The sequence below is a fragment of the Papio anubis genome, chromosome 6 (genome assembly GCF_008728515.1).
Source record: "Papio anubis isolate 15944 chromosome 6, Panubis1.0, whole genome shotgun sequence".
Taxonomy (NCBI): domain Eukaryota; kingdom Metazoa; phylum Chordata; class Mammalia; order Primates; family Cercopithecidae; genus Papio; species Papio anubis.
Genome location: NC_044981.1, coordinates 146,554,366 through 146,578,763, shown reverse-complemented (window position 1 = coordinate 146,578,763; position 24,398 = coordinate 146,554,366). Strand labels below are relative to the sequence as shown.

Genomic DNA, 24,398 nt, shown 5'->3' with positions numbered 1-24,398 from the left:
ACGTAAACCTTGTTATGTTTGTTGCTTTGCTGCATCTCATTTCTTTTGGTAGGTTGTTTTTATTATTCTGTTAGGAGAAAAAAACTTAATTTTGCTTGATTTTCTTTGATCTAGGAGTCATTTAAAGATGTAATGCCATCTTCCTTGCCAAATTTGATTCTGTCTTCCTCACTTATTTCGGAAACAGAACTTCATCTTTCCAGTTCTTGTAGCCAAAAATCAGCCTTGACACCCCCCTTAGGACTTATGCACTAGCTGTTTCCTCTGGCAGCTCTTTCCTTATAACAAATCATTATAATTCCTCTGAACTGAAGCGATCCAAAAAAAAAAATGAGAAACTTATAATTGCAAAGTTACTTTATGTATTTTATTTGATTCTCATCATAGTTAGGAGACTCCACTCTTTTCCTTAAAGTTTAAAAGAACGCCTGAAATCAACCCTTAATACCGTAAACACATAATGAGTACCAAAGCGTTCCTCTGTCATAGGTAAGCAGCACTCCTCAATAAAAGATCAAGGTGCCTTCTGGTCCATGGGACATCACCATTTCAACAAGAGAAAACTTCAGAGGCTTCATTAGGAAGCTTTCGTTTAAAAAGTGTTCCTCCCACTATACAAGTGAAACCAGCTTTAATACAGAGAAATCAAAACAAAGAGAAATAAAGTGGGGAACAGCTTTTGAGTATTTTCTTAAAATTTCCCATTTTTTCGACTTTGCACAATATTATAATAAAGGAACATGGGATCCTTTATTATTGTTACCACAGTTGTTTAATATTCTTTTCATAAAGTTAACCATGTTTATTTAGCCATTTTCTTAGCTTTTGCCATCATGGCACTTTGAAAATTTTCTTTGTAATTGCTGCAATGACCTTGGAGATCACAGATGCATGCTACTTGCTCAAGTTTATTCTTGGAAGTGGTATTACCAAATTAAAGGTTCTCAATATTTCTTGGGGTACTGCAATTTTTAATTGCATATTAAAACTGTTATTACTGAGATCGACATTCCTCTCACCAATTCACAAATACACAGTCACGGACATCTTGAGATCTATAAAACGTCAAGCCGCGTTCATTTCACAAATTCACAAGTTAAACCTAAAGATCTGAACCGAGAAGCCGGACCTAGGGTCTATTTCTCCCCCCCGGATCCACCCCGACTTATTAAGCAGTTAGGCCGACCCTTCCGTGCTCATTCAAGGCAGTGCAGAGCTTTTGTTCCCCCGCCCAGTGGAATCTACCCTGGTCCCAGCCCCTCGTCCAACTCCCGTGGGACGCCACGCAATACGGAGTTCAAGAAGCGCAGAAATCTCCTGACCCCCACTAGTCCACACTAGGTAGCAAGACCGCAGCACCTACGCCACAGGGTCAAATGGGAAACCAGAAAAGGTGAAGGCACCCGATGCCCGTCGCCCAGTCTCGGCTACCAGCGACGCTATCTTTCCCTGGCGCACGATGCCGGCCTTTCAGCCCAGACTCATCGAGCGAGGATGCCGCGCTGAGAAGCTTCTAAGGCTCAGGGCCTGCAAAGCCCAGCAGCCGGCTGTAGGTGTCCTTAGCAAATGCCAGACCGCGCGCACCGTCCCAGCAAGTCCCGAGCGAGTGTGGGACAGGCAGCAAATCAGTGCCCCCCTGGCCAGGCAGAACTAGTCGAACTTGGAAGTAGAGAGCAGGCGGAGGCCGGCGCTTAACTGTAGCTAAGCAGGCCGGGTCTGGCTTTGGGCCCTGGGCCTTCCAGCCGGGGACTCTGCGCCTGCGCCCGCCTGGCCGCCGCCCGCTCTCCCGGCGCTGCAGCTGTCTGGGCTGCTGCGCGCCGCCTAGGTGTCTGGGCAATCCATGGGCAAGAGCAAGGGCCACGATGACAGATTACGGCGAGGAGCAGCGCAACGAGCTGGAGGCTCTGGAGTCCATCTACCCTGACTCCTTCACAGGTGACTTCCGCGGCCGCAAGCGTGCAGCCGCCCCAAGGTGGAGTGGGACGGGCAGGAGCCGCCGCAGCTCTGGGCCTCCTAGGCTGGGGTGGAGAAGGGGACCGTGAGGCCGCGTGGCCACCTTGCCCTCCACTCTTCTCAAGTTCTTCAGTCACTTACCAGCAACCCAGTGACTTTTTCCCCCTTCTCTGCTTGTCCCTGAAATCTAAAAGTCCAGGTGATGCTGGAAGGTGTCAGGCCTGAAAATTGAGTCGGGGTTACTTTGGTTTCTGTGTAACCTACAGCAACCTAAGATTTATAATACGTTAAGAGAAAAGATACTCCAAGTGAGATTCGTTTTTCCACAGCTGCAAGGATGTTAGTTTTCACATTTTCACCTTTATTAAGGTAGAAACTGTTTTTCATACGATGCCGTTTTAGTTTATGGGATTCAGAGTACTGTTCTCAGTTACTCAGATAGGTTTTGAGAGTAGTATAGTCCCTGAAGTCTGTCGGGTTTCTTTTCTTACGAAAAAAAAAAAAAAATCTAGCATTCAGCAGAATGCCTAATGGATAATGTGGCCCAAATTTTCGTTCCGCTATAAATTCATAGGTTGTTAGATTGGAAGGGAGGTTAGACATCATCTAGCCTGGGGATCCTGCTACAAGCCAAGGTCTTGGGGGCTCGGGAAAGCTAAGTGGCTTGCTCTGGACTGTCCGCCAGCGAGTTAGCGGCAGGGCTGGTACTAAGAGTTACGTCCGGAACGCTTGCCTGTTCTTTCACCTTCCAGACATATGGGACTTGGGATTCAGCTCCAACTGAGATTGGGGAGAGCAGAAGATTACTTGATAGGTTGGGCTAATGTAAAATATTGTAATGAGAATTTCATTAGGTATAATTTAGAGGATGAGATTTCTCTATTAAGCCATGCTTCGGATGATTATAAAAATGCTACATAACTATATCAATATGGCTCCTCTGAGATTTGAGAAGTGGCCAAATAAAGCCAATATGAGTGAGTAGAAACTAGGTGTGTGCATTTACATTCGCCATCCTTTCCTTTGAGTGTTGCCTATGGTTGATAGTCAGAATTTATTGTGGAAGGTATATTACTTTAACTCATAAACTCCAACCCCTCCCCCTTTCATCGTTTAGCTTAGTTTTCTTGGTTCCACCTTTTGATCACTGCTTGCAATGGTAGCAAATTTTGTTCTGCTTTGCCAACAGGCAGATGTCTCTCAGCTATCCCTGTATAGCTCCAGTCCTGTTCATGTTCTCTCTCACCAGCAGTACATCTGTGCTGTGAGGATGTTAAGGGGATGAGTGAAGAGGGGTTTGAGAGTGTCATTAACTGGGTGAGTGTGTATGGAGTCTGGCTCCCTTCTCTATCCTTGCTTATATGTCTGTGTCTAAAATAGAATATAGGGTCAGTTGTTGGATATATTCTTAATCATGTTTGGTCATTTCCAGAACTTTGGAAACATAACAGATATGAACACTGTAGGCGGAGTCAAGAAAGCAGGATATGCTATTCTTTTCATTTCTTTGGACATAAGCTATCCCTCACTAAATCCTATGCATATAAGCATTTATAAAACTGATACCTTTTTTTTGTTTTTAACCCTGAAATAATCTTGTGGGTATTTCAAATTGTACTAGGCCCTGACAGCTCTGGTATAGTTCACTATGTGAAATTCTTATCAGATGCCCAAGTGCTTGAGGATTCTGAGCCAGGGTAATAAAAGACAATTGATGAATCTTTTGGTGCATTCAGGTATTCTGCACTATCAGATAAGCCATCTGTCTGTAACTCCTGTCAACAGTTCTACAAGCTTTGCAATAAATAAATTAAAATGAGATGTCTTTATTTATAGTTCTTAGGGAACGTTGCCTTCCTAGTGATCAAGTTCTTTATGAAACCTCTTGGGGAAAAGGCAGAGGATTTTGAAATAAAATGTTTCCATGTCTGATCTTTTAAAATCTTGCAGATTTGCAAGATTTGCTGTTTTAAAGCCTTCTTTTGTATTTATGATTCCATACTTTTGTATTCTCATGCCAGGGTTAAGAAAGAGATCTTGCTTGTGTCAGTTGGCCAAGGAACACTAAATGAGGTTTTGTAACTTCATTTTGAATCACATTTAATTATTAAATTTGGTTAATACTCAGTGCTATTGATGAAGGAAATATACTTTTTTTTTTTTTTAAATGGATGACTGAGTGCCTGACAAAGAAGCATTTGTTAAGTACACGTAACCCCATGTGAATGCTGAAGAGGCACAGTCCAGCCCATAGACGTAGGCACATAGATTTAGCGTAACCTCAGAATTAATTGCTTTGACTATTTGCAAAGTACTTTTGGTCCAGTGTTGCATTTGTTGTGGTTATAACAAATCATAATACAATTTCTTCTTTTTGCCTATCCTGTAGCTTGATTGCACATTGATCCAACCCTCCTAACAACTAGTCTTCCAAAATATAAATGGACTCTCCTGATACCACATTCTCCTTCAGTAGTTCTTCACTTGACAAGGTCCTGCTAAGGTAGTAGAATTTGGTTATTTCAATTTATGTATTGAAATCTCTGGCTGTGGGGAGTTTTATTGAAACAAATTTGTTGGCATCAGGTTAACCAAAAGCCAAGTTTCCTTAATTCTGTTTGCCTTACAAAGAGGAGTACATAATCCTGTATTTCTTTATCAGTACCTCTAAGCAGCAGCCATTCACATTTGACAGTTATAATTGTATCTTGAGATAGGTAAGAAGTCATCTTGTAAAAGCAGTTTGTTCTAAGTCATACTTTTTGAAAGGTCAGACACTCCCTAACAACCAGAGGTGCTTATTTTAATATGGGCTCTCTCATATTTTGTGGAAACTAAAGGTGATTTGTGTATCTCTTAATGTACCTTTTAGCTTCTACCTCTTTATCCCTGTTTTTGACAAATCTTTAATTCTATCAGTTTCACCACCATCTGTCCCCTAACGTCTCTCTGCCCTTCCTCTATGGCCAACAGCTAACTTTCTTCCTTCCTTCCTTTCCTTCCTTTCCTTCCTTCCCTTCCTTCCCTTCCTTCCCTTCCTTCCCTTCCTTCCCTCCTTCCTTCTCTCCTCTCTTTCTTTCTTTCCCTTTCTTTCTTTCTTTTTCTTTCTTTCTTTTCTTTCTTTCTTTCTTTTCTTTCTTCTTTTCTTTTCTTTCTTTCTTTCCTTTCTTTTTTCTTTCTCTTTCTTTTCTTTTTCTTTTTTTCCTTTCTTTCTCTCCTTCCTTCCTTTCTTCCCCTTTCCTTTCCTTACCCTTTCCTTTCCTTCCCCTCTCCTCTCTTCTCCCCTCCTCTCCCCTCCTCTCTCCCCTCTCCCCTCTCCCTCTCCTTTTTGAGACAAGGTCTCACTCTGTCACCCAGGCTGAAGCACAGTGCCCCAGTCAGCTCACTGGAGCCATGGACCTCTGGACTCAAGTGATCTTCCCACCTCAGCCTCCAGGGTAGCTGGGATTACAGGCTCGCAGTACCATGTCTGGCTAATTTTTGCATTTTTTTGTATCAGCAGAGGTCTTGCTCTGTTGCCCGGGCTAGTCTTGAACTCTTGGCCTCAAGGAAGTCTCCCACCTCTGACTCCCAAAGGGCTGGGATTATAGGTGTGAGCCACTGCATCTGGCCCAGCTTACTCTTTTTCTCAATTTTTTTCTTTTTTTTTAGAGAGTCTCCCTTTGTCACCCAGGCTAGAGTGCAGTGGTACCATCTTGGGTCACTGCAACTGCCACCTCCCAGGTTCAAGCAATTCTCCTGCCTCACCCTCCCAAGTAGTAGGGATTACAGATATGTGCCACCATGCCTGGCTAATTTTTGTATTTTTAGGAGAGACTGGGGTCTCGCTATGTTCCCAGGCTGGTCTTGAACTCCTGGCCTCAAGTGATCCACCCACTTCAGCCTCCCAAAGTGCTAGGATTGAGTCATCATGTGCTAGCATGAGTCACCATGCCCGGCCCTCAAAAGTATTTTGAATTACTTACAGTGGTGGAAGTCTGGCATCCTTATTGAAGACTAATCTTTCTTCTACTTACCCTAACTCACAGTAATGCATGGTAATGGGATTAGTCTTTTATCAGAACTTAGGAATTATCTATTTCTGTGAATTCAATTAAGTAACTTTCCCATCCCTATTTTAGTTACTGCCCAACTTTGAAATATCCCTTTTTCTGTTTTTAAAAAATACTTATTTTAATAGGATTAGATTCAGCTGTGACAGAAAACCCCCAATAACATTGGTTTTTAAAAAGGTAAAAACTTATTTTGCTCTTGCTTATGTGCTCTTGCACATGCAAGAGAGTTGTGGCAGCTCTATTTCAAGAACTCCTCAGGGACCCATCTTCTAATGTAGCTCTCTGTCATCCCTAAGATGTAGTCTTACACTCATGGCCAAGATGGTAACATTCCCTTTCCAGGAAGTAGGATGAATAAAGGAAGGAAGAAGAACAGAGAGAAGTGAGAGAAGGCAAGTTTCTTAAGGAAATTTCCTGGAAACTGTCAGAGGGCATATCTACTTCCATCTTTTTAGTGGGAACTTAGTCATTTGGTGAGGGCTAGCTGGAAATGAAACTGGGAAATGTAGTCTTTATTCTGGGTAGTCAGTATGCTAAGTTAAAAGTGGCATAACTTAAATAAGGGGAGAGTGGATATTGGGGGACTTTTAGCAGTACTTCCCAAAATCTTTTTTCTTTGCTGTACTTGCTTCACATTTTTTCTCTCTAGTGGCAACTTTATGTAGTGTCCTTGGACAAATCACTTAGCCTCTCCAAGCCTTAGTCTCTGTATCTGTTTAATGAGAAATAATGTGAGTGAAAATACCTTATAATTGTAAAACAAACAGATGATACTCTTTACTAGAAATACCATCTTAGTTGATTTTTCCACTAATATGGCTTCATAATTTCTTGTTTCTTTCCACTAATGATTTTGATTTCCACTTTTTTTTAGCTGCACATGGGCATTGCCACACCTTGAAAATGCCATCTCTAACATTTTGGCCCCTGAAAATTACTCCTTCCCATAACCTTTGTACACTTTAGTTCTTTTGTTCCCATGCTTTTATTGAACATGCATCTCATGATTTCTCATGGATTGATAGTTCATCAGTTTCTTTCTGGTCCATCTTGCCTCCCTGTTCTATCTGGCTCCCCAGGTCTGGCAGTTCACTGATATTCTTGCTAACATTCCCATATTTTTTGGTTTCCTCATTTACCAGATATTTACTATATGCATTTTTTTAGGATCTCAGCTTGGGGAAACAGACATCAGATACATTTAGGGAGAGGAGATGGTCTGAGTTGTTTTGGAAAATTTAGGTGTAATGACAAGTTAACAAGTAAATGAGACTAGGGAAAGGGTATTCCAGCCTGGGACGCACATATGCAGAAGCAGGACTCTGAGGGATCAGAATATGTTCAAAGGACAAGTTATTTGGGTATTGTTAGAACATGAAGTGAGAAGTGAGAGTTATGGAAAATGAGACTTGACCAATAAGCAGGGGCCACATCACAGAGGGCTTTGTCAGGGACTTAGATGTGATCTGACAGGGCAATAGTTCATTGCCCATTTTATTCCCACACAGACCATATAGTGCATATTGTAGACACTGCCACATCAGACTCAGATTCTAATAGGTGGGGTGACTTCACAAATGAAATAGACTGAGTTATGCGTATTTTTTAGCATGCTGGCTGTGATTCTACCCCTTTCTCACAACTCATTCCAACACACTGTATATGGATAGGGAACTGCTGCTGTAAGCAGGTAACAATGTGATGAAATCTGCTTGCTAGGAAACTGACAAGAGACAGTGGGCAGGATGGGGTAGAATGAGGAGAATCATTCTTCACCTGCTCTTGAAACTCACTTCCGTTGATTTTCATAACACTGTTACCTCTTGAGTTTGTTATTACTTCCTCTTACTTTGTTCTCCAAATTGAGGATTCCTTACAAAGCTTATGTTGGCTTTTTTTCTTTGTGTTACATTTCTGATGATCTCATTTAGTCTAATGGCTTTAGCTATCACCTCTGTGTAGATGATCCCAAATTGAATTAAAGCCCAGCTCTCTTTACCACCATTCGCCCATTTCTGATTGCATGTTCAACACTTCTAACTGAAAGTCCTGAAGTGTCATTAAAATATATCATATCTGATTTTTTTTGTTATTACTCATTTTTGTCAGTTGCATCACATGCTCAGCCTGCAGCCTGCCAACTTAAAATATCATCACCACCGTTTCCTGCTATTCCCATTGCTGCCGTCCTAGTTCAGGACCTCATTACCTTTGCCTGGATTATCACAATAGTGACCTAGTTTCATACTGCCTGTAGTCGTTTCCCTCCTTTCATTTTATGCGCTGTTGTTAGATTTGTCTTCCTATGTTTTGAGAACAATTCTGATCAGATTATTGCTAAAAAAAGATTGTGTACAACTAAACTTTCAACTGTATTTTCACCTAGTTTTCTTCACTCACATAAAAGTTCAGCAAACGGAATAATTTCTTATTCCGTATATATATCTTTAGCTTTCCCACCATTAGGTCCTTGCTTCCATGGTGCCCTCAAGTGCATTTCCCTTCTCCATCTCTGCTTGCCAGTATGCCACTCATGATTCACAGCCTAGCTCAAATGACTTCCTTGGAATTTCTCAGCTGGAAATATGTTTTCTTTTTAAATCATGCTCTATATAGTTCCTTCTGTTTGTTCAGTTACTACCTGATAACCTTGGACAAATTATTTAAAAGCGCTGTATCTTAGTTTCCACATCTGTAAAATTGGGGTGATAGTATATTTAATTATTTTTTATTTTTATTTTTTGAGACAGAGTCTTGCTCTGTCGCCCAGGCTGGGGTGCAGTGGCCAGATCTCAGCTCACTGCAAGCTCCGCTTCCCGGGTTTATGCCATTCTCCTGTCTCAGCCTCCCCGAGTAGCTGGGACTACAGGCGCCCGCCACCTCACCCGGCTAGTTTTTTGTATTTTTTTAGTAGAGCCGGGGTTTCACCATGTTAGCCAGGATGGTCTCGATCTCCTGACCTCGTGATCCGCCCATCTCGGCCTCCCAAAGTGCTGGGATTACAAGCTTGAGCCACGGCACCTGGCCACATTTAATTATTTTTAAGACATATTTTACATTTAACATCTCTGAAATATGGACTCGTCTTATAATCAGTTACATGTCGGTTTAGTTGGCAGCTTATTTTTCTTTCTTAGTGGTACGTAAAGTGTATCTCATACTTGATGGCATTGAAAATTTAGTGAATTATAGTAATAGTATAAATCATGGTTTTGTGCTAGAAGTACAGGATTTTCGTGTAAATGCATAGCATAGCACAAGCACAAAGTGATGCTCAATAAATATTACCTGTTGTAATTGAGTATTGGTTACCCCTGACCTATAGCTTCAGGGAGTTCTAGAAAGTGGTAATAAGTTGGAATGTCATTGGGCTGATCCCTTATTTCTATAGTTGCAGTGTTTATATTTCATGACTTGCTAAAGTTGGTCATGAAAGGAAATAAGAATGAAATACATCAACTATATTTTACATGTATTTGTTAAAATATAGACGAGGCCAACTATATTATGGCTCTATTATAATAACCTTTCGGTGGGCTGAAACTTTTTTCAGCATGGGCTGGACTCCCCAAGACCTATTAAAATATGAATTTCCTGAGTCTTTTATCTGACATTTTTCTAGTAATCACAGGTGTTCATCATTTCTTAAAGTACCTTAAATTCAATTAAAATGAAGACATCTATCTTGAAAATAATTGGTTTGGGGTTTTTTATTTATTTATTTATTTATTTTTTTTGAGGCAGAATCTTGCTCTGTCGCCCAGGCTGCAGTGCAGTGGCACAATCTTGGCTCAGTGCAGCCTCTGCCTCCCAGGTTCAAGAAATTCCTGTGCCTCAGCCTCTGGAGTAGCTGGGATTACAGCCATGCGCCACCATGCCTGGCTATTTTTTGTTTTTAATATCGATGAGGTTTCACCATGTTGGCCAGGCTGGTCTCGAACTCCTGGCTTCAAGTGATCCGCCCACCTCGGCCTCCCAAAGTGCTGGGATTATAGGCATGAGCCACTGTGCCCAGCCAGAAAATACTGTTGATAGTATATATTTATAATGGCTTTAGAAAGTTCCCAGGTAGGAAAAGTTGAATAGTTTCCATGATTGCTTCTTCAGTGATCTATTGCTCTTTCATTTCTGAAAAAGCCTGCAGAGCTGCTGCCAGCCTTAACAGGTACCAGTGCTTCCTGGACAGCGAATGAGGCATAGGCTTTTTTCATAGGCTTAGCAGCCATTCCTGGTGGCTTGAAGTTTCCTTGTTTACTTTTCAGATGGTTCTGAGTACAAGTTTTCTTCGTTGCTGTTTTTCCTCCTTTCATTCTATTCATTTAGTTCTTTTATTGGGGCAATATTAATTGAGTTTCTAGATACTGCCAGATACTGATCTAGGAGCTCTCATAGAGTTGTTACAGCGTTCTTGTTGAGGAATAGATAATAAACAGATTAGTATTAGATAGACAATAGGCTATAAAATGACATACAAAACTTTGTTATTTATATAAATGTTGCTTTACATGTTTCGTCTTGCTGAGTAAATTACGTGCAATCTGATGTTTACATTCATAGTTAATTGATTTATAATTCTGTGAAAGATGGTAGAGGCTTAGTAAGCATGTGTGAAAGAAAGTTTGGTTTTAGAGATGATGTGGTAGAGAATGACAGCAAGAAGACACTAATTTTAACAAATAAGTATTTGCTGTTTGTTAGGGAGATTCTGAGTTATATCTCACAATACATAAGTATAAAAATCAGTGAAACATGAATATCAGTGGGTAGTTTCAGGTGGGAAACGTGAAGCTCTTTGCCATTATGTTTGGGATTTTTTTAAAAATGTAATTTTCCATGTATAGGTGGAGATTTTAAAATAAAAGGTAAACTACTTAATTATTTTAGTTGACTTGGTAAAACTTATATATATTTTATATATAAAAATATATAAAAAATATTATATATTATATATAAATATATTAAAAATATTATATATTATTATATATAATATAATATAGTTATATTATATTAAAATAATATAACTACAAAATAGTTATTTCTTTCCAGATTAAAGACAACCCTGCATTTAAATATAAAGTTGACGGTAATTTTATCATTTCAGTGTTCTGTTTAGTCTGTATTTGTGGAAATGGAAATATAGTGTAGGGACCAGTTTCCAGGACTGATAATTTGCTAATAAGGAAAAGCATCTGCCTTAGAAGGCATTTCAATAACTTCTGTGTGTATTTTCTTGCAGTATTATCAGAAAATCCACCCAGCTTCACCATTACTGTGACATCTGAGGCTGGAGAAAATGATGAAAGTAAGTCTCATAAAAAATACTTGTGGTTTTTCTAAGCTTCTCAGGAATTTCACTCATTCTGTAGGCATTATGCTGGATATTGCCAGTGTGGAGGTGCTAAGGGGCTGTTACGAATCTACTATGAATGTTGTATATTTCTAGTCAGAATTTACTGTGTGAACATGATTTCTAGGGAAATAGAGAGGAAATTAATGAAATATAGTCTGGCACAATAAGCTTAGTTTTTAAAAGTGAAATAGTAATATTAATAATATAGCAGATGGAGAAAAGGTAGGAGACTTTTGTTCAACGCAATACTTTGCGTGCAAACATATTTCAGTGGTTATGTGGTTCCTTTGAGTGACTTATTTTTTCACGGCTGTTCTTCTCTGAACATTTAGATTGTTCACTGGACATTTGCTGTTATAAATGGGGCTAGATATACACCTATCTGCAGGTTTCTGTCTCTTTCTTTTGAAATAATATAACTATAAAAACCAATAAATTAAAATTAAATAAATTAAATTTGGAGTTGTTTGGGGGAATGGTATCTGAAGTTTATTTCTATTTTTAGTCACGTTAGTTGATAATTTGATAAAAAGGTTATGTAAATTGAAACTAACAACCCTACACATTTTTCCCCCCTTTGAAGCTAGAAACCTAAATTCTGCCAGGAGCAGTCGTTAATAGCCAACTTCTATGGTATTGCTTGATAACTCCAAATCTGTTTAGTGTACTTGAAAATGAGGTTTGCATTCACACGTTATTGAAATCTGAATTAAAAGGATATTGAATACATTTATTTACTACCAAATTGATAACCAATATGCTTTTGCAGATTGGTATCTAAAAAATTTTCTATAATGCTGTAAAGCATGAAATAAATACTATACTGACTGCTCTTCAAACCATTTAAAATTTTCCTTTGTAAATAAGCCAGTGGCATGATTTGGGCTTCATATGATGCCACTGTAGGTTCCAGAATGGTGCGGTGATGCTCATGGGTAAATAATCCAAATAAAATTTTCTTTAAGGTTATGCTGAAATGAAAAACTAAAATATAAAAATGTCTTGTGAGAGCTCCCATATTCTGAGTAATAGCTTTATTAGGAGCTAGTAATAGCTCTATGAAATAAGTATACTCAGTGCATTATCCTCCATACTTTCAAAATTATTTCTTTGAAACTAAATCCTGCGTTGTACTTTTTTTTCCCGAAAACTCCTTTTTAGTGAACAAACTAGTAGGAAAGTGGGCAAAGGGCATTGATGTACAATCTAAAGGTAGCATTAAAAGAACGATCTCACAGGTAATTAAAAATGCAAGCTGAAATAATATATCCAGTAAATTATTAGTATTGGCAGATAGCATTATGCTCTTTGGAATATGAATCAATACACATATTCAGGAGAACTATTGGACTCATGAAGCAGGAGACTTTGAAAATGTTCATATTCTTTGATACAATGACTACTGTATTTATGGGTATCTATTCTAAGCACAGTATCATAATACAAAATAATACATACAAGGATGTTTGTAATATTATTGTTTCTTTCTTAACTAATAAACAGTGACATAAAGTGGAAATATGATGGTATTGCATAAAGACTTGGAAGTATTCTCATTTTTGAGATTTTATATTCATATATGAATATGTACATTTTAAGCAAAATTTCATCCATCTATAAATAAAATTTTGTCTAAAATGTAGATATATGCAGATAAAAAAATGTAGTTTTATGAAATATTTTTAAGATACTTAAAATATACCAAAATGGACATAGCGATTTCTTCCTGATAATGGGATTATTTGTGATTTTATTTTTCCCTTATTTTATTCCTAACTTTTCTCTACTGAATGTCTTTTACTTATACTAGAATCAGTAAATGTTACTTTAAAAAAAAAAAACTTAGTTTTTTAAATGGTTAAATGCATTTTAATATACCTGCATGGTGAAAATTAATTTTTAACTATGTACACTAAGTGTTAAAGAATATTCTCAGGATATAATGCACGTGAAACAAATCAAGTATAAAATTCTGTTGATAGAAAAGAGGAAGAAACTAATTTGCCACAATGATAAACTTTATTTTTTAAATTTACTTTTTAATTTTTTGGTGAGAACGTTTAATATCTAATCTCTTGGCAATTTTTAAGTATACAGTACATTATTGTTAGCTGTAATAATAATGCACTACAGTAGACCTGAAGTTACTCATCTTGTCTTAAACCTTTTATCCTATAACTAGTATCTCCCCATCCCTGATATCAGTTATAAAATATCTTCTTTCATGTATGATTTTATTTATTTTAGTCCTCTCCCTTTTTTCTAGTCTAGCTGTTTTGTTAGATTTTTTCTATTGTTTTTCTAATGTATTTCGTTTATTTCTGTTCTGATTTTTATTATTTTCTTCCTTGTGCTGATTTCATGCCATTTTTTCTTTTTCTAGTTCTTTGAGGGGCATGTTAAATTGTTTCTTCAGAACTTTATTTTTATTTGATGTAGGCATTTATTGCTATTAACTTTCCTCTTAGAACAGCTTTTGCTTCAACCCATAAGTTTTGGTATGATGTGTTTCCATTTTCTTTTTTTTTTAATTTTTAAAATTTTAAATGTTTTTTAGAGACAAGGGTCCCACTCTGTTGCCCAGGCTAGAGTGCCATGGTGCTCTGTTAGCTCACTGCAGCCTCCAACTCCTGAGCTCAAGCAGTTCTTCCACCTTCAGCCTCCCAAATAGCAAGAACTACAGGCACGTGCTACCATTCCCAGCTCAATTTTTTAATTTTTTGTAGGCACGAGGTCTCACTCTCTTGCCCAGGCTGGTCTTGAACTTCTGACTTGCAATCATCCTTCTACTTTGACTGTCCAAAGTACTGAGATTACAGGCATGAACCCCAGCGCCTGGCCATGTTCCATTTTCCTTTGTCTCAAGATATTTTTAAAATTCCCTTTAAATTTCTTCTTTAATGCATTGATTGTTTAAAGTCTGGGAGGTAATAGGAATGGTGAGATGTTGGCCAAAGGGTACAAAGGTTCAGTTATGCAAGATGAGTAAGTTTGGGGATCTAATGTACAACATATGACTGTAATTAATTATAGATAATACTGTATTGTATACTTGAAGTTTACTAAAAGAGGTGATCTTAAGTGTTCTCACCACACACACACACACAAATCATAATCATGTGAGGTGATGTTAATTAGCTTGGTTCTGATAATCATTTCACAATATATATGTATATCAAAACATCACATTGTACAGCTTAAATATATGCAATTTTTATTTGTTGAGTATACCTCAAGAAAGCTGGGGAAGAAATAAAATGAAAAAAAAAAATCTTGTTGCAGCAATAAAACTAAAAATGTGCTAATAAAAGAAGAAAGGAAAATGCCAGAAGATACTACTGTTTCTTACTGACGTCTAACACATAATCGTTTGCAATTTTTGGTTCATAAAATTCCTTGTTAATATCATAACATGAAAAATAAAATATCAAACCTGCAAATTTTAAGGTGGTTTTTTTCCCCGTCCATGAAGAGCAGTATAAATTTGTATTGCTTCATCAAAATCAGTAGGTTTTAATCATATAAAATGTGAGTTACACAAAAGATGGCACTCTGGGAAAAAGATCATTGTAATAAAAAGTCTTAACAGAAAATGTTTCGTACTACTGCTTAGTCGCAGACTGCCTGGTGGAATTGAGAACTCAGTGGCCTGCGCTGCAGAGAGGCACCTTGCACTGACATGCCCATAGGAGTTTTACTTCCGTACAAGTGTGAGATCCGTAAATTGACACAGTCTTAAAGAGTGAGTGAGAATATCTAGATGAATTAGGTTAAAAGTTTCCCATACAACCTTTTATACTGTCGAGGTCAAAATGGTGCCATCCAGCCACTAATTAGCCCTGCTGACATTGTGTGGATTTAAATATAGATTCCAGGGCTACAGCCAGATCTTCTGCAGGTAGGAACTGGCTCTGGTAGAGGCTGAAAATCAGCATACGGTAGTAGTTTTTAAAAATGTGTTGTATTCAGTGCCTTTTGTTTATCTTAGGAAAGTTTTTAATGAGTGGTGTTTATTCATCCTCTTTCTCAGACATGCAGTCTGGTAAAATACCAGTAAGTGGTAAATGTGCTTCATGTGTAAGTGTGATTTTTGGTAATCCCATGATTTGTTTCACTTATCTCTTTGTGGTATGTGTTGTTTACATTAGTGATTATCCATCTGGTCTCTTACCTTTTTCTTCATAGGAAAATCTGTTGTGCTACTTTTTACTGATTCAACAAAGATATCTACCTGTATATTTTGAAGGTATTGACATCAAACTCTTATCTTATGTCTTAGCTGTCCAGACTACCCTCAAGTTTACATACAGTGAAAAATACCCAGATGAAGCTCCCCTTTATGAAATATTCTCCCAGGAAAACCTAGAAGATAATGATGTCTCAGACATTTTAAAATTACTAGCATTACAGGTAAGGAAATAATAATTTTATGTTTTGTAGCAGCATTTGTTGGCCTTAAATATTACATATTAATTTCAAGAGTTAGAAAATGCTATTGTGTAAATAGTACATTGGCCAAGCAGAATTCATGATACATAATCACAGAGCATCTTTATTTTTGTTTCCTACTGTCCCTTTAAGATTTGAGTAATAGAGTTTGTCCCAGTGCCCCTGCTTGAAACTCAGTCAGCCCCATGGCTTTTTCGCTCATGTCATGAGTGATAAAAAGTCCAATGGGTACTTTAAGTTGTAAACAATGTTTTGATTTGGTTTTTAGAATGCCTAGTCCCATATGTAGCTACAATTTTCAACTTTTTTAAAAAATTAAAACTTCTTCCCTCTCTGACTTGTTACACGCTAGTTGCCTATAGTCTGAAAGAAGTACTAGCGATTGATTTTTTTCTCCCATCTCTCCTCCTCCCGAAGCTTACAAACAATAGTAATGGCTTATGACCCCTTTATGAGGGGAGGCTTGTGTGGAAATAAAAATGGATATTAAAAAACGTTTTACTGGATTAATTTTATTGTGGGATAGGCTACCCATAATCTGGGCTTGGCAGGTATTTAAAATATACTCATGCCTGGGTAGAGTTTTCATGGGGCTCTTCAGAGCAGAGAGTAGGGAGGGGGGTAAAATTCTTATACCACTATCTTAAAGTCAGAAGTTCTACCTTTATTTGTTTAAGAAGAATTGACAGAAAACATATCTCCACCTTAGACATGACTTACGTATTCTAAAGACCAGTGGTCACCAAAATGTTGATGTTATAAAAATATCTGGAGCTGTTGTACAATGAGGAGTGAAAGAAGATGTATCAGATAGGAATTTTTGCTGATCTTGGACCCTATTCACCTTGTGACCTAGCATAAAGTTATGCTAATTTTAACATCTTTTTTTTTATATTTTTATTTTTTTGGAGACAGAGTCTTGCTCTGTCACCCAGGCTGTAGGGCAGTGACATGATCATGGCTCATGCAGCCTTGAACTTCTGGGCTCAAGTGATCCTTTTGCCTCAGCCTACCAAAGTGCGGGGATTACAGGCATAAATCACCTTGCCCAGCTCTTCAAACATCTTCTAAAACATTGCAGAGAACCTGGGATGGTTATGCTATATTCAGTCAGTCACACCTTAATGTAAATTATATAGTCTAAGTGAATTTTTCCATGTTTTTAATATTTTGTTTGTACTCAAACTGTCTCTTTTCAAAAAGGCTGTTTTGATTTCTTTGACACCTTCCTGAGCCTCAGGTGTGTTCAGGGAATATTTGTCCTTTGTTTTCCAGAAAATAATTGTTATAATTTTCTGGTATCAAAATAATAAATTCATATTACAGAAACTCAGAAGATACAAAAAATCATGAAGAAGAAGAAAATAAAGATTATTATTAATTGTACCCACCATGTATAATTAATTGTCTATTAACATTTTGGTGTGATCTAGTGTGAGACTTTTTTTCCTTATGCTTATATACATAGTCCCCCTCTCCCATCCAAGTTAGATCATTTTATGTGTAATGTTTTATAACATCCTCTTTTTCACATAATATATGTGAGCATCTTTTCAGTTAAACATATATGAGTCATTATGTTTGGTTATTGTATAGAATCTCATTGTATGTATATGTAATTACTCTTTTTCTAAAACAATTTACAGTTGTCTCTCATTTTTGCCTGATATATAATTAACATATAATTAAGAATTAGTATATAATTCTTTCAGCATTCTTATGTATCACTACTTGGAAGTCCTTAGAGCAGGTTCTCTTTTGTACTCCTAGTGCCTGGCACATAATAGACACTCAAATGTTTGTTGAATAAATGAAAAGAAAGAATTGCTGATGAGTATACTAGTTCAGTGTTTCCTGGAAGTAGGATTGCTGGATTAAAGGGAATGCATACTTAATAATTTCATACATACTGCTAACTTGGCCTTCAAAATGGTTGTGCCAATTTATGATCTCACTGTAGTCATTGTGGTATCTGTTTTCCCACATCTGCTAATACCAGATATTTTCATTTGGACATAAAATGATGACAAGGTGAAAATGGAATGTAATTATAATTTGCATTTTAAAAATACTAGTGATGTGGAACTAGTATGACTTCTGAGTTGTCCAGTTTCCATGTGAATGATTATTTTTTTGCTTTTCTATTGGAATACTTAACTTTTCTAAAAGATATCCTACTTTTATTGGATATGAAAGTTTTGTTATTGAAATGTGTCATTAGGTTGAGTGAACAAGAAAGACACCATCCCTAGTCTCATTGAATTTTTTTTTCTCTAGTGAACAGTGTGGATTAGCAAATTGGAAACCATTCTGTATGAAAAATGCTATGATGGAATCTTATGAAATATAAGATTATATGGGTTGACATACACAAAGTTCTAGAGAAGCTTCCAGGCGTAGCTGAGAGCTGTAGGAAGAGTTGGCCAGGAAATAGAGTAGAAGAATTTCAGGGTAGACGAACAAACTTGTTAAAGGATATTGAGGTGAGAGAGAGCAAGTGATTGATTATTTCTCCTAGAACTTCTAGTCACACAAAATTTATTGAACTTAGGATTTGAAGTTAGTGGTGATAAGTGGCGTAACTAAAGAGGCTACTGTCTTCTTTGAAGGGTCTTCTAAACTGTTCACAAAATATGGATTTGGTCCTGATTGGTTTGCAAAGCTATGAAGGGGTTTTAAGCAAGAGACTGACTAGATCAGTTTTGTGGTGCTTCAGTTTATAAATTGATTAGTTCTCTCTGTGACTCTCTCTCTGTGTGTGTGTGTGTGTGTGTGTGTGTGTGTGTGTTTACGTATGTATGTATTGAGTGGTCAGGGGAGGTTGATGTTAGGTTTTAAGATCATAGCTTTTAAGAAGACCAGTTAGGAGTTTCTTGTATTCCAAGCTGAAAATGTTGGTACTCCAGGCTAGGCTTATAACAGTGTTGATGGACAGACTTAAATGACTTTTAAGAATAGATCAGTAGCAGTGATGGAGCTTATGATGGGATGGGGATGTTCAGGCTGGGTGGGTGGTTGTGTGATTTGCGGAGATTGATCATCCAGGAATAAGTTTTGAGGAGAAGATGATGGTTTTGTGTTGAGATGACGGTGGGACATCAAGTCACTGCCCCAAAATAGTCAGTTTTAATATGGGTTTGTCACTCAGGAGAAGTTTGTTTAGTCATAGATATAGGATGGTTAGCATAGAAACACCACAGAGAAGCCCCAATGAATTGCATTGTAGGAGCTAGCTTGAAGCCTAGTACTTAGAGGGCCCAGGAGATGCAATACCTATTCAGATACTGCTGAGGCCAGCCCTGTCAAAGAAATGTTTAGTAATCTCTGCTTCTAGCACTGAGATTCTGGCTAGTATATTTTGAAATTATTTTTGTCTTCTTCATTGGAACCCTATCTTGTTACTTTTTTCTGCCTTCAAATGACCAACTTCCTAATAGCCTTTTGAGTTATATCCTTTTCATGAGTTTGAGATGCTTTTATATTTGGTTTTAAACCATTTCAAATCTAAAGAAAAAAAGGTTGATATAGATAAACTACAGTATTTCTTACATTCTTTATTATTCTATTATTTTAGAAATCAGTCTGGCCTCAAAATGCAGTTCATTGTCACAGCTCTTAAAATAGAAAGATCTAAAATACTGAAAACATGCTGGAGAAAGGATGTTGCTAGTTACTAGAGGAAACAGTTTTCTGAATTTTACCTATATGATTATTAAACAGAATTTGCTGAAATACAGTATCTGTTTCAGGTTGGATATGGCACATTTACATGACTTTTTAAATAAGATATTATTATTTATATATATGCTCACTTAAATGATCTTTTATTGAACTGTATGAACGTAGGGTATAACCAAATTAGTAATCATTATAAATGTATAGACTTTTATTTTTCTGAGAGTTTATTCCTCATCACGTTTTTGCGTTACATAGGCTGAAGAAAATCTTGGTATGGTGATGATTTTTACTCTAGTGACAGCTGTGCAAGAAAAATTGAATGAAATAGTAGATCAGATAAAAACTAGAAGAGAAGAAGAAAAGAAACAAAAAGAAAAAGAAGCAGAAGAAGCTGAAAAGGTATATTTAAAAGCCTTGTTTTCTTTTATTATTTCTTAAATCGGTTTTTGGTTGCTTGGTTGGGTTTTGAGGGTTTTTTTGATCAATAGCAGCATTTTTTTTTTTTTTTTTGGAAATCACAAAAATAAATAAAAGTAAATTTTAGTAAAGTTTTACTAAGAGTAAAATTGTAGAAGTCCTTCATTTGGTTGGTGGCATAGTGCGAGTAATGAATGATAATCAGTAAAAGTTAGTAAAACTCATGCAGATAAGACCAAGAAGTATAAAGATTTCACCTATGGTATAGAGCCAGTGGTGTCCAATATTTTGGCTTCCCTGAGCCACATTGGAAGAAGCATTGTCTTGGGCCATTCATAAAATACACTAACAATAGCTGATGAGCTAAAAAAAAAATTGCAGAAAAAAACATGTTTTAAGACAGTTTACGAATTTGTGTTGTGCCACATTCAAAGCTGTCCTGGGCTGCATGTGGCTCTCTGGCTATGGGTTGGACAAGCTTGGTATAGAGTTTAGAATTATAAATCCCCTATACTACAGTGAATTAAATAGTTACTAAATGTAAAGAAACCCTCATATTTTGAAATAAAGTGACAAAGCAATGATTTAGTATTAGAAATTGATGTGTATTCAAAACATGTCATTATTGACAGTGTAATAGTTCGTTTTCATGCTGCTGATAAAGACATACCCAAAACTGGGAACAAAAAGAAGTTTAATTGGACTTACAGTTCCACATGGCTGGGGAGGCCTCAGAATCATGGTGGGAGGTGAAAGGCACTTCTTACATGGCGGTGGCAAGAGAAAAATGAGGAAAAAGCAAAAGCAGAAACCCCTGACAACCCATCAGATCTCATGAGATTTATTCACTATCATGAGAATAGCACAGGAAAGACAGGCCCCCATGATTCAGTTACCTCCCCCTGGGTCCCTCGTACAACACATGGAAATTCTGGGAGATAAATTCAAGTTGAGATTTGGGTGGGGACACAGCCAAACCATATCAGACAGCAACAACTTTTCTTCTTAACAATGAATAGCTATGGTGGTAAATACAGTGAATACATTGCATATTATCTTTGTTTTTTGTAATAAGTAAAAAAAAAAAGGACTACTCCAAAGTATGTTGTCAAAACCAGTGAGAGTAGCCACTGCAGGCAGAAATCAGTTTAAATATTTCAAAAATTCAAACATTAATTTTTCTGTTTTTCTTATAAGGGGTTATGTTTATTTATTTAGAAGATACTATTAGGATTTATTTGTTAAACTGCTGTTTCATTAATCTGGTGACTTTTTTTTTTTTTTATTTTCTAAGCAATTATTCCATGGTACTCCAGTTACAATTGAGAATTTCTTAAATTGGAAGGCCAAGTTTGATGCAGAACTCTTGGAAATTAAAAAGAAAAGGATGAAAGAAGAAGAACAAGCAGGAAAAAATAAATTAAGTGGTATGATTCCCCTGACATTCCTGTTCTTCCTAAACCCTCCTGTATCATTTTTTACATAGCAAGAGGATCATTTGGTCAGATTTCTGTAAGAAAATAATATACATAGGCATCTAGGACAAAAAGAGAAAACATATCTACCAGATGATATTTCTCTACTCATAATTTGTAATTAATGTTTATGGCTTATCTTTGATATAAGTGTTATAATTGCTAGATCCTATGATAGGAGGACATTCAGGATCATGTCTTAGAAGTAGCAGAGTGAAACCCATTTGTTTTTCTAGTACCCTAAGGCAGACTGAGTTTTCACTTGTTCCATTTTAATGCAGATACGTTTCATATGCCACTCAGCTACTGAATACATTCAGAAATTTATTGAAATTCACAGAAAAAAGAGGTTTTCAAACTTGCTTTCTAAGTGTCGTAGTGAAAATGGAGAAAAACTATGCCATTTGAATTAAACATACTTTTTTTTTTTTAAGGGAAACAACTATTTGAAACGGATCATAATCTTGACACATCTGATATCCAGTTCTTGGAGGATGGTAAGATAATATTAGAATTCCACATGTAGGATGAGCACAGTAGCTCAAACCTGTAATCCCAGCATTTTGGAGAGCCAAGGCAGGAGGATTGCTTGAGCCCAGGAGTTTGAGACCAGACTGGGCAACATAGTGAAACCCTGACTATTAAAAAAATAATAATAATAATAATTCCACATATATATAATGTAGTCTCTTTAATTTTGAACCATGAAAATCAAACTGAACTTTATTTATTGTACATTTTTCCTCCCAAGGCTGTTAAAAAATACATTTTGGAGAATAAATTCTAGTGGTTGACCAATTTATACATTTGAAATGAATGTTGTAATTCTATAGCAACATATATTTTAAATTTTTTGATAACTTAAGCAATATCAAAGATAGAAATAGATAAACAATGATGATCACACTATCCTCACAACTAGTAAACCAGGTTATTGTGACTCAGGTGACCTGTTTTCTTCAAATTTCTAGTATCACAGATCTGTGAAAACTATTCCATGGTCTGTCATGGAGCTTGTAAAAACCTGATGTTTAACGTCTAGCATTCCCTCTCACCAGCCTTTCATATGACTCTTAATGTATTTGGAGCATCTAGTCCCTTGTGCTTTTATCCTACCACCTATCCTCTTCTCTTCCATCTATCCATCATCCATTCATTCAGAAATATTTATTGCACTGTCCTGGCCACTGAGGATACAGCAGAGTACAGTATGGGCCAGTTCTCTCCCCTTGGGAGCTTATGGCCTACATGTGTTTTCTTAAACTGGGCTCCATACCCAGTCACACCTCTGATAGCACTCTAGAGTTCTGTACTTCGTTAACCTTTTGTTGTGTCTGTCTTGCCAGTTGGGAATCCTTTAGCTTCTGGCCTTTCAGCCTTGTTCTGAATTACCTGCTGAAGAAGGTTAAGAGGCAGTATTGATACAGCTTACTGCTAAATGCTTTCTAATCTAAGCTAGGCCTTTACTGACAGGCAACATTTTAAAGTTTTTGATACCTTTTCCTTTTCTGATTTAAATGTTTTGTCATTTTCACCTGGATTTTTGTGGTAGCTTCTTAAATTATTTCCCTAAATCTCTTCCTCCTTCTAGTGCCATTATCTATTCTGTAGTCACTCCCTGTGAGATGGTATTTCTAAAACCCACATTTAATCATAAAATTTCTCTCCTTAAAATCCTTTGATGGTTTCCACTGCTTATAGGGAGAGAATGACCTACACAGTCTTTCTCAGTCTGGCCTTCATCTATGTTACTTTCAGGTGTTTTTTCTCAGGAATTTCATCTTCCAGTTAGAATTATTCAAGGTCTTATATTTTCTCTCTCCCTTTGCATATACTTCTACCTAAAATTGCTTCCTCCTGGCTCCTTTTCTTCTTGGTGCATTCAAATTTATCATGAAGATATTTCAGACTTCATTTACTCCATGATGCCTTTGCTATGTCTCCTAGACAGAGCCGGTTATTCTTTGGCCAGGACTTAATTGTATTATCTACTTCAGACACACTGAAGAGTGAAGATGTTTAATGCAGAGCCTGGGTATTGTTTCCTATAGGCTTTAGACATTGTAACTGAAGGCATACCATTGGTTAAAAGGGGAACTGGGTGAGAATGAAGATCAAATCAAATCAATTAATTAACAAGTATGGCTGAGCTTTAACAATGCTTATCTGCCACTACTGGAAGACATAACTCCTCATACAGGTCCCATGGTCAGTGATAATTTTCTATAACCATGAGAACATATCATCCTTGTCTTCAACTTATAACATGCTACATTATAAATTCTAGTAAGCTTTTTTTAATAACTGGATTTTTAGATTATGAACTGGAAACATGAAGTTGCTCTTAAAATTTCAGAGTCTCTACTGACCAATACAAATCACTTTTGGTATGATATGTAGTAATTATAGTTTGGGATTTCATCACTCCTACCTCACATGCATATTTAGAGATTTCGGTTTGATAGTGCCAATGAGTTGTATCTTTTATTTCTGAGTATAAGACTAAAGGTGATTTTTTTTTTTCCAGCTGGAAACAACGTGGAGGTAGATGAGTCTTTGTTCCAAGAAATGGATGACTTGGAGCTGGAGGATGATGAAGATGATCCAGACTATAATCCTGCTGACCCGGAGAGTGACTCAGCTGACTAATGAACTGTCCCCATCTGCAGAGAGGCTTGACTGCCACAGCATCTGTGGCTATGCTCAGAGGGTTTTGTTTTCCTTTCTTTTTTTCTAAGAAAAAATTATTTTCAGGAGAATATTCTTCTGATAGCTTTCATCATTGAACTTAATAAACTGACCTTAAAATTTCAAATATAAAATGTTCAAGGCTTCTTACTGGTGAGCACAAGGTTACGTATTTAAAATCACCTAATATTGAGAGAGAACCTGCCTATAACACCAAGACTTGAAGGTAGGCTGGTGCTGTGCACATGAGCGAGTTTATACACAGGAAATTGGAGTAACTTGGAATTTCTGTGCTGGAGACTGTGGCTACTTCTGGATTTCAAGCATTGTCTT

General features: G+C 37.0%; 1 protein-coding gene across 3 annotated transcripts; it reads left to right on the top strand.

The window, feature by feature from the left end:
- Positions 1–1,219: 1,219 nt before the first annotated feature.
- RWDD1 (RWD domain containing 1) lies at positions 1,220–24,199 on the top strand. 3 transcript variants are annotated; one of them, XM_031667477.1, is made up of 9 exons: positions 1,692–1,935; positions 3,143–3,270; positions 4,343–4,456; positions 11,245–11,310; positions 15,638–15,768; positions 19,741–19,884; positions 21,197–21,329; positions 21,812–21,874; positions 23,905–24,199. In XM_031667477.1, exons 6-9 carry the CDS (start codon positions 19,759–19,761, stop codon positions 24,024–24,026), a joined length of 444 nt encoding a protein of 147 aa, XP_031523337.1. In that variant the 5' UTR covers positions 1,692–1,935; positions 3,143–3,270; positions 4,343–4,456; positions 11,245–11,310; positions 15,638–15,768; positions 19,741–19,758; the 3' UTR covers positions 24,027–24,199. The 3 variants fall into 3 exon arrangements, with proteins under 3 accessions (XP_003919517.2, XP_031523337.1, XP_031523338.1); XM_031667478.1 differs by lacking the exon at positions 3,143–3,270; XM_003919468.5 differs by lacking the exons at positions 3,143–3,270; positions 4,343–4,456 and having other exon boundaries at positions 1,220–1,935.
- Positions 24,200–24,398: the final 199 nt, after the last annotated feature.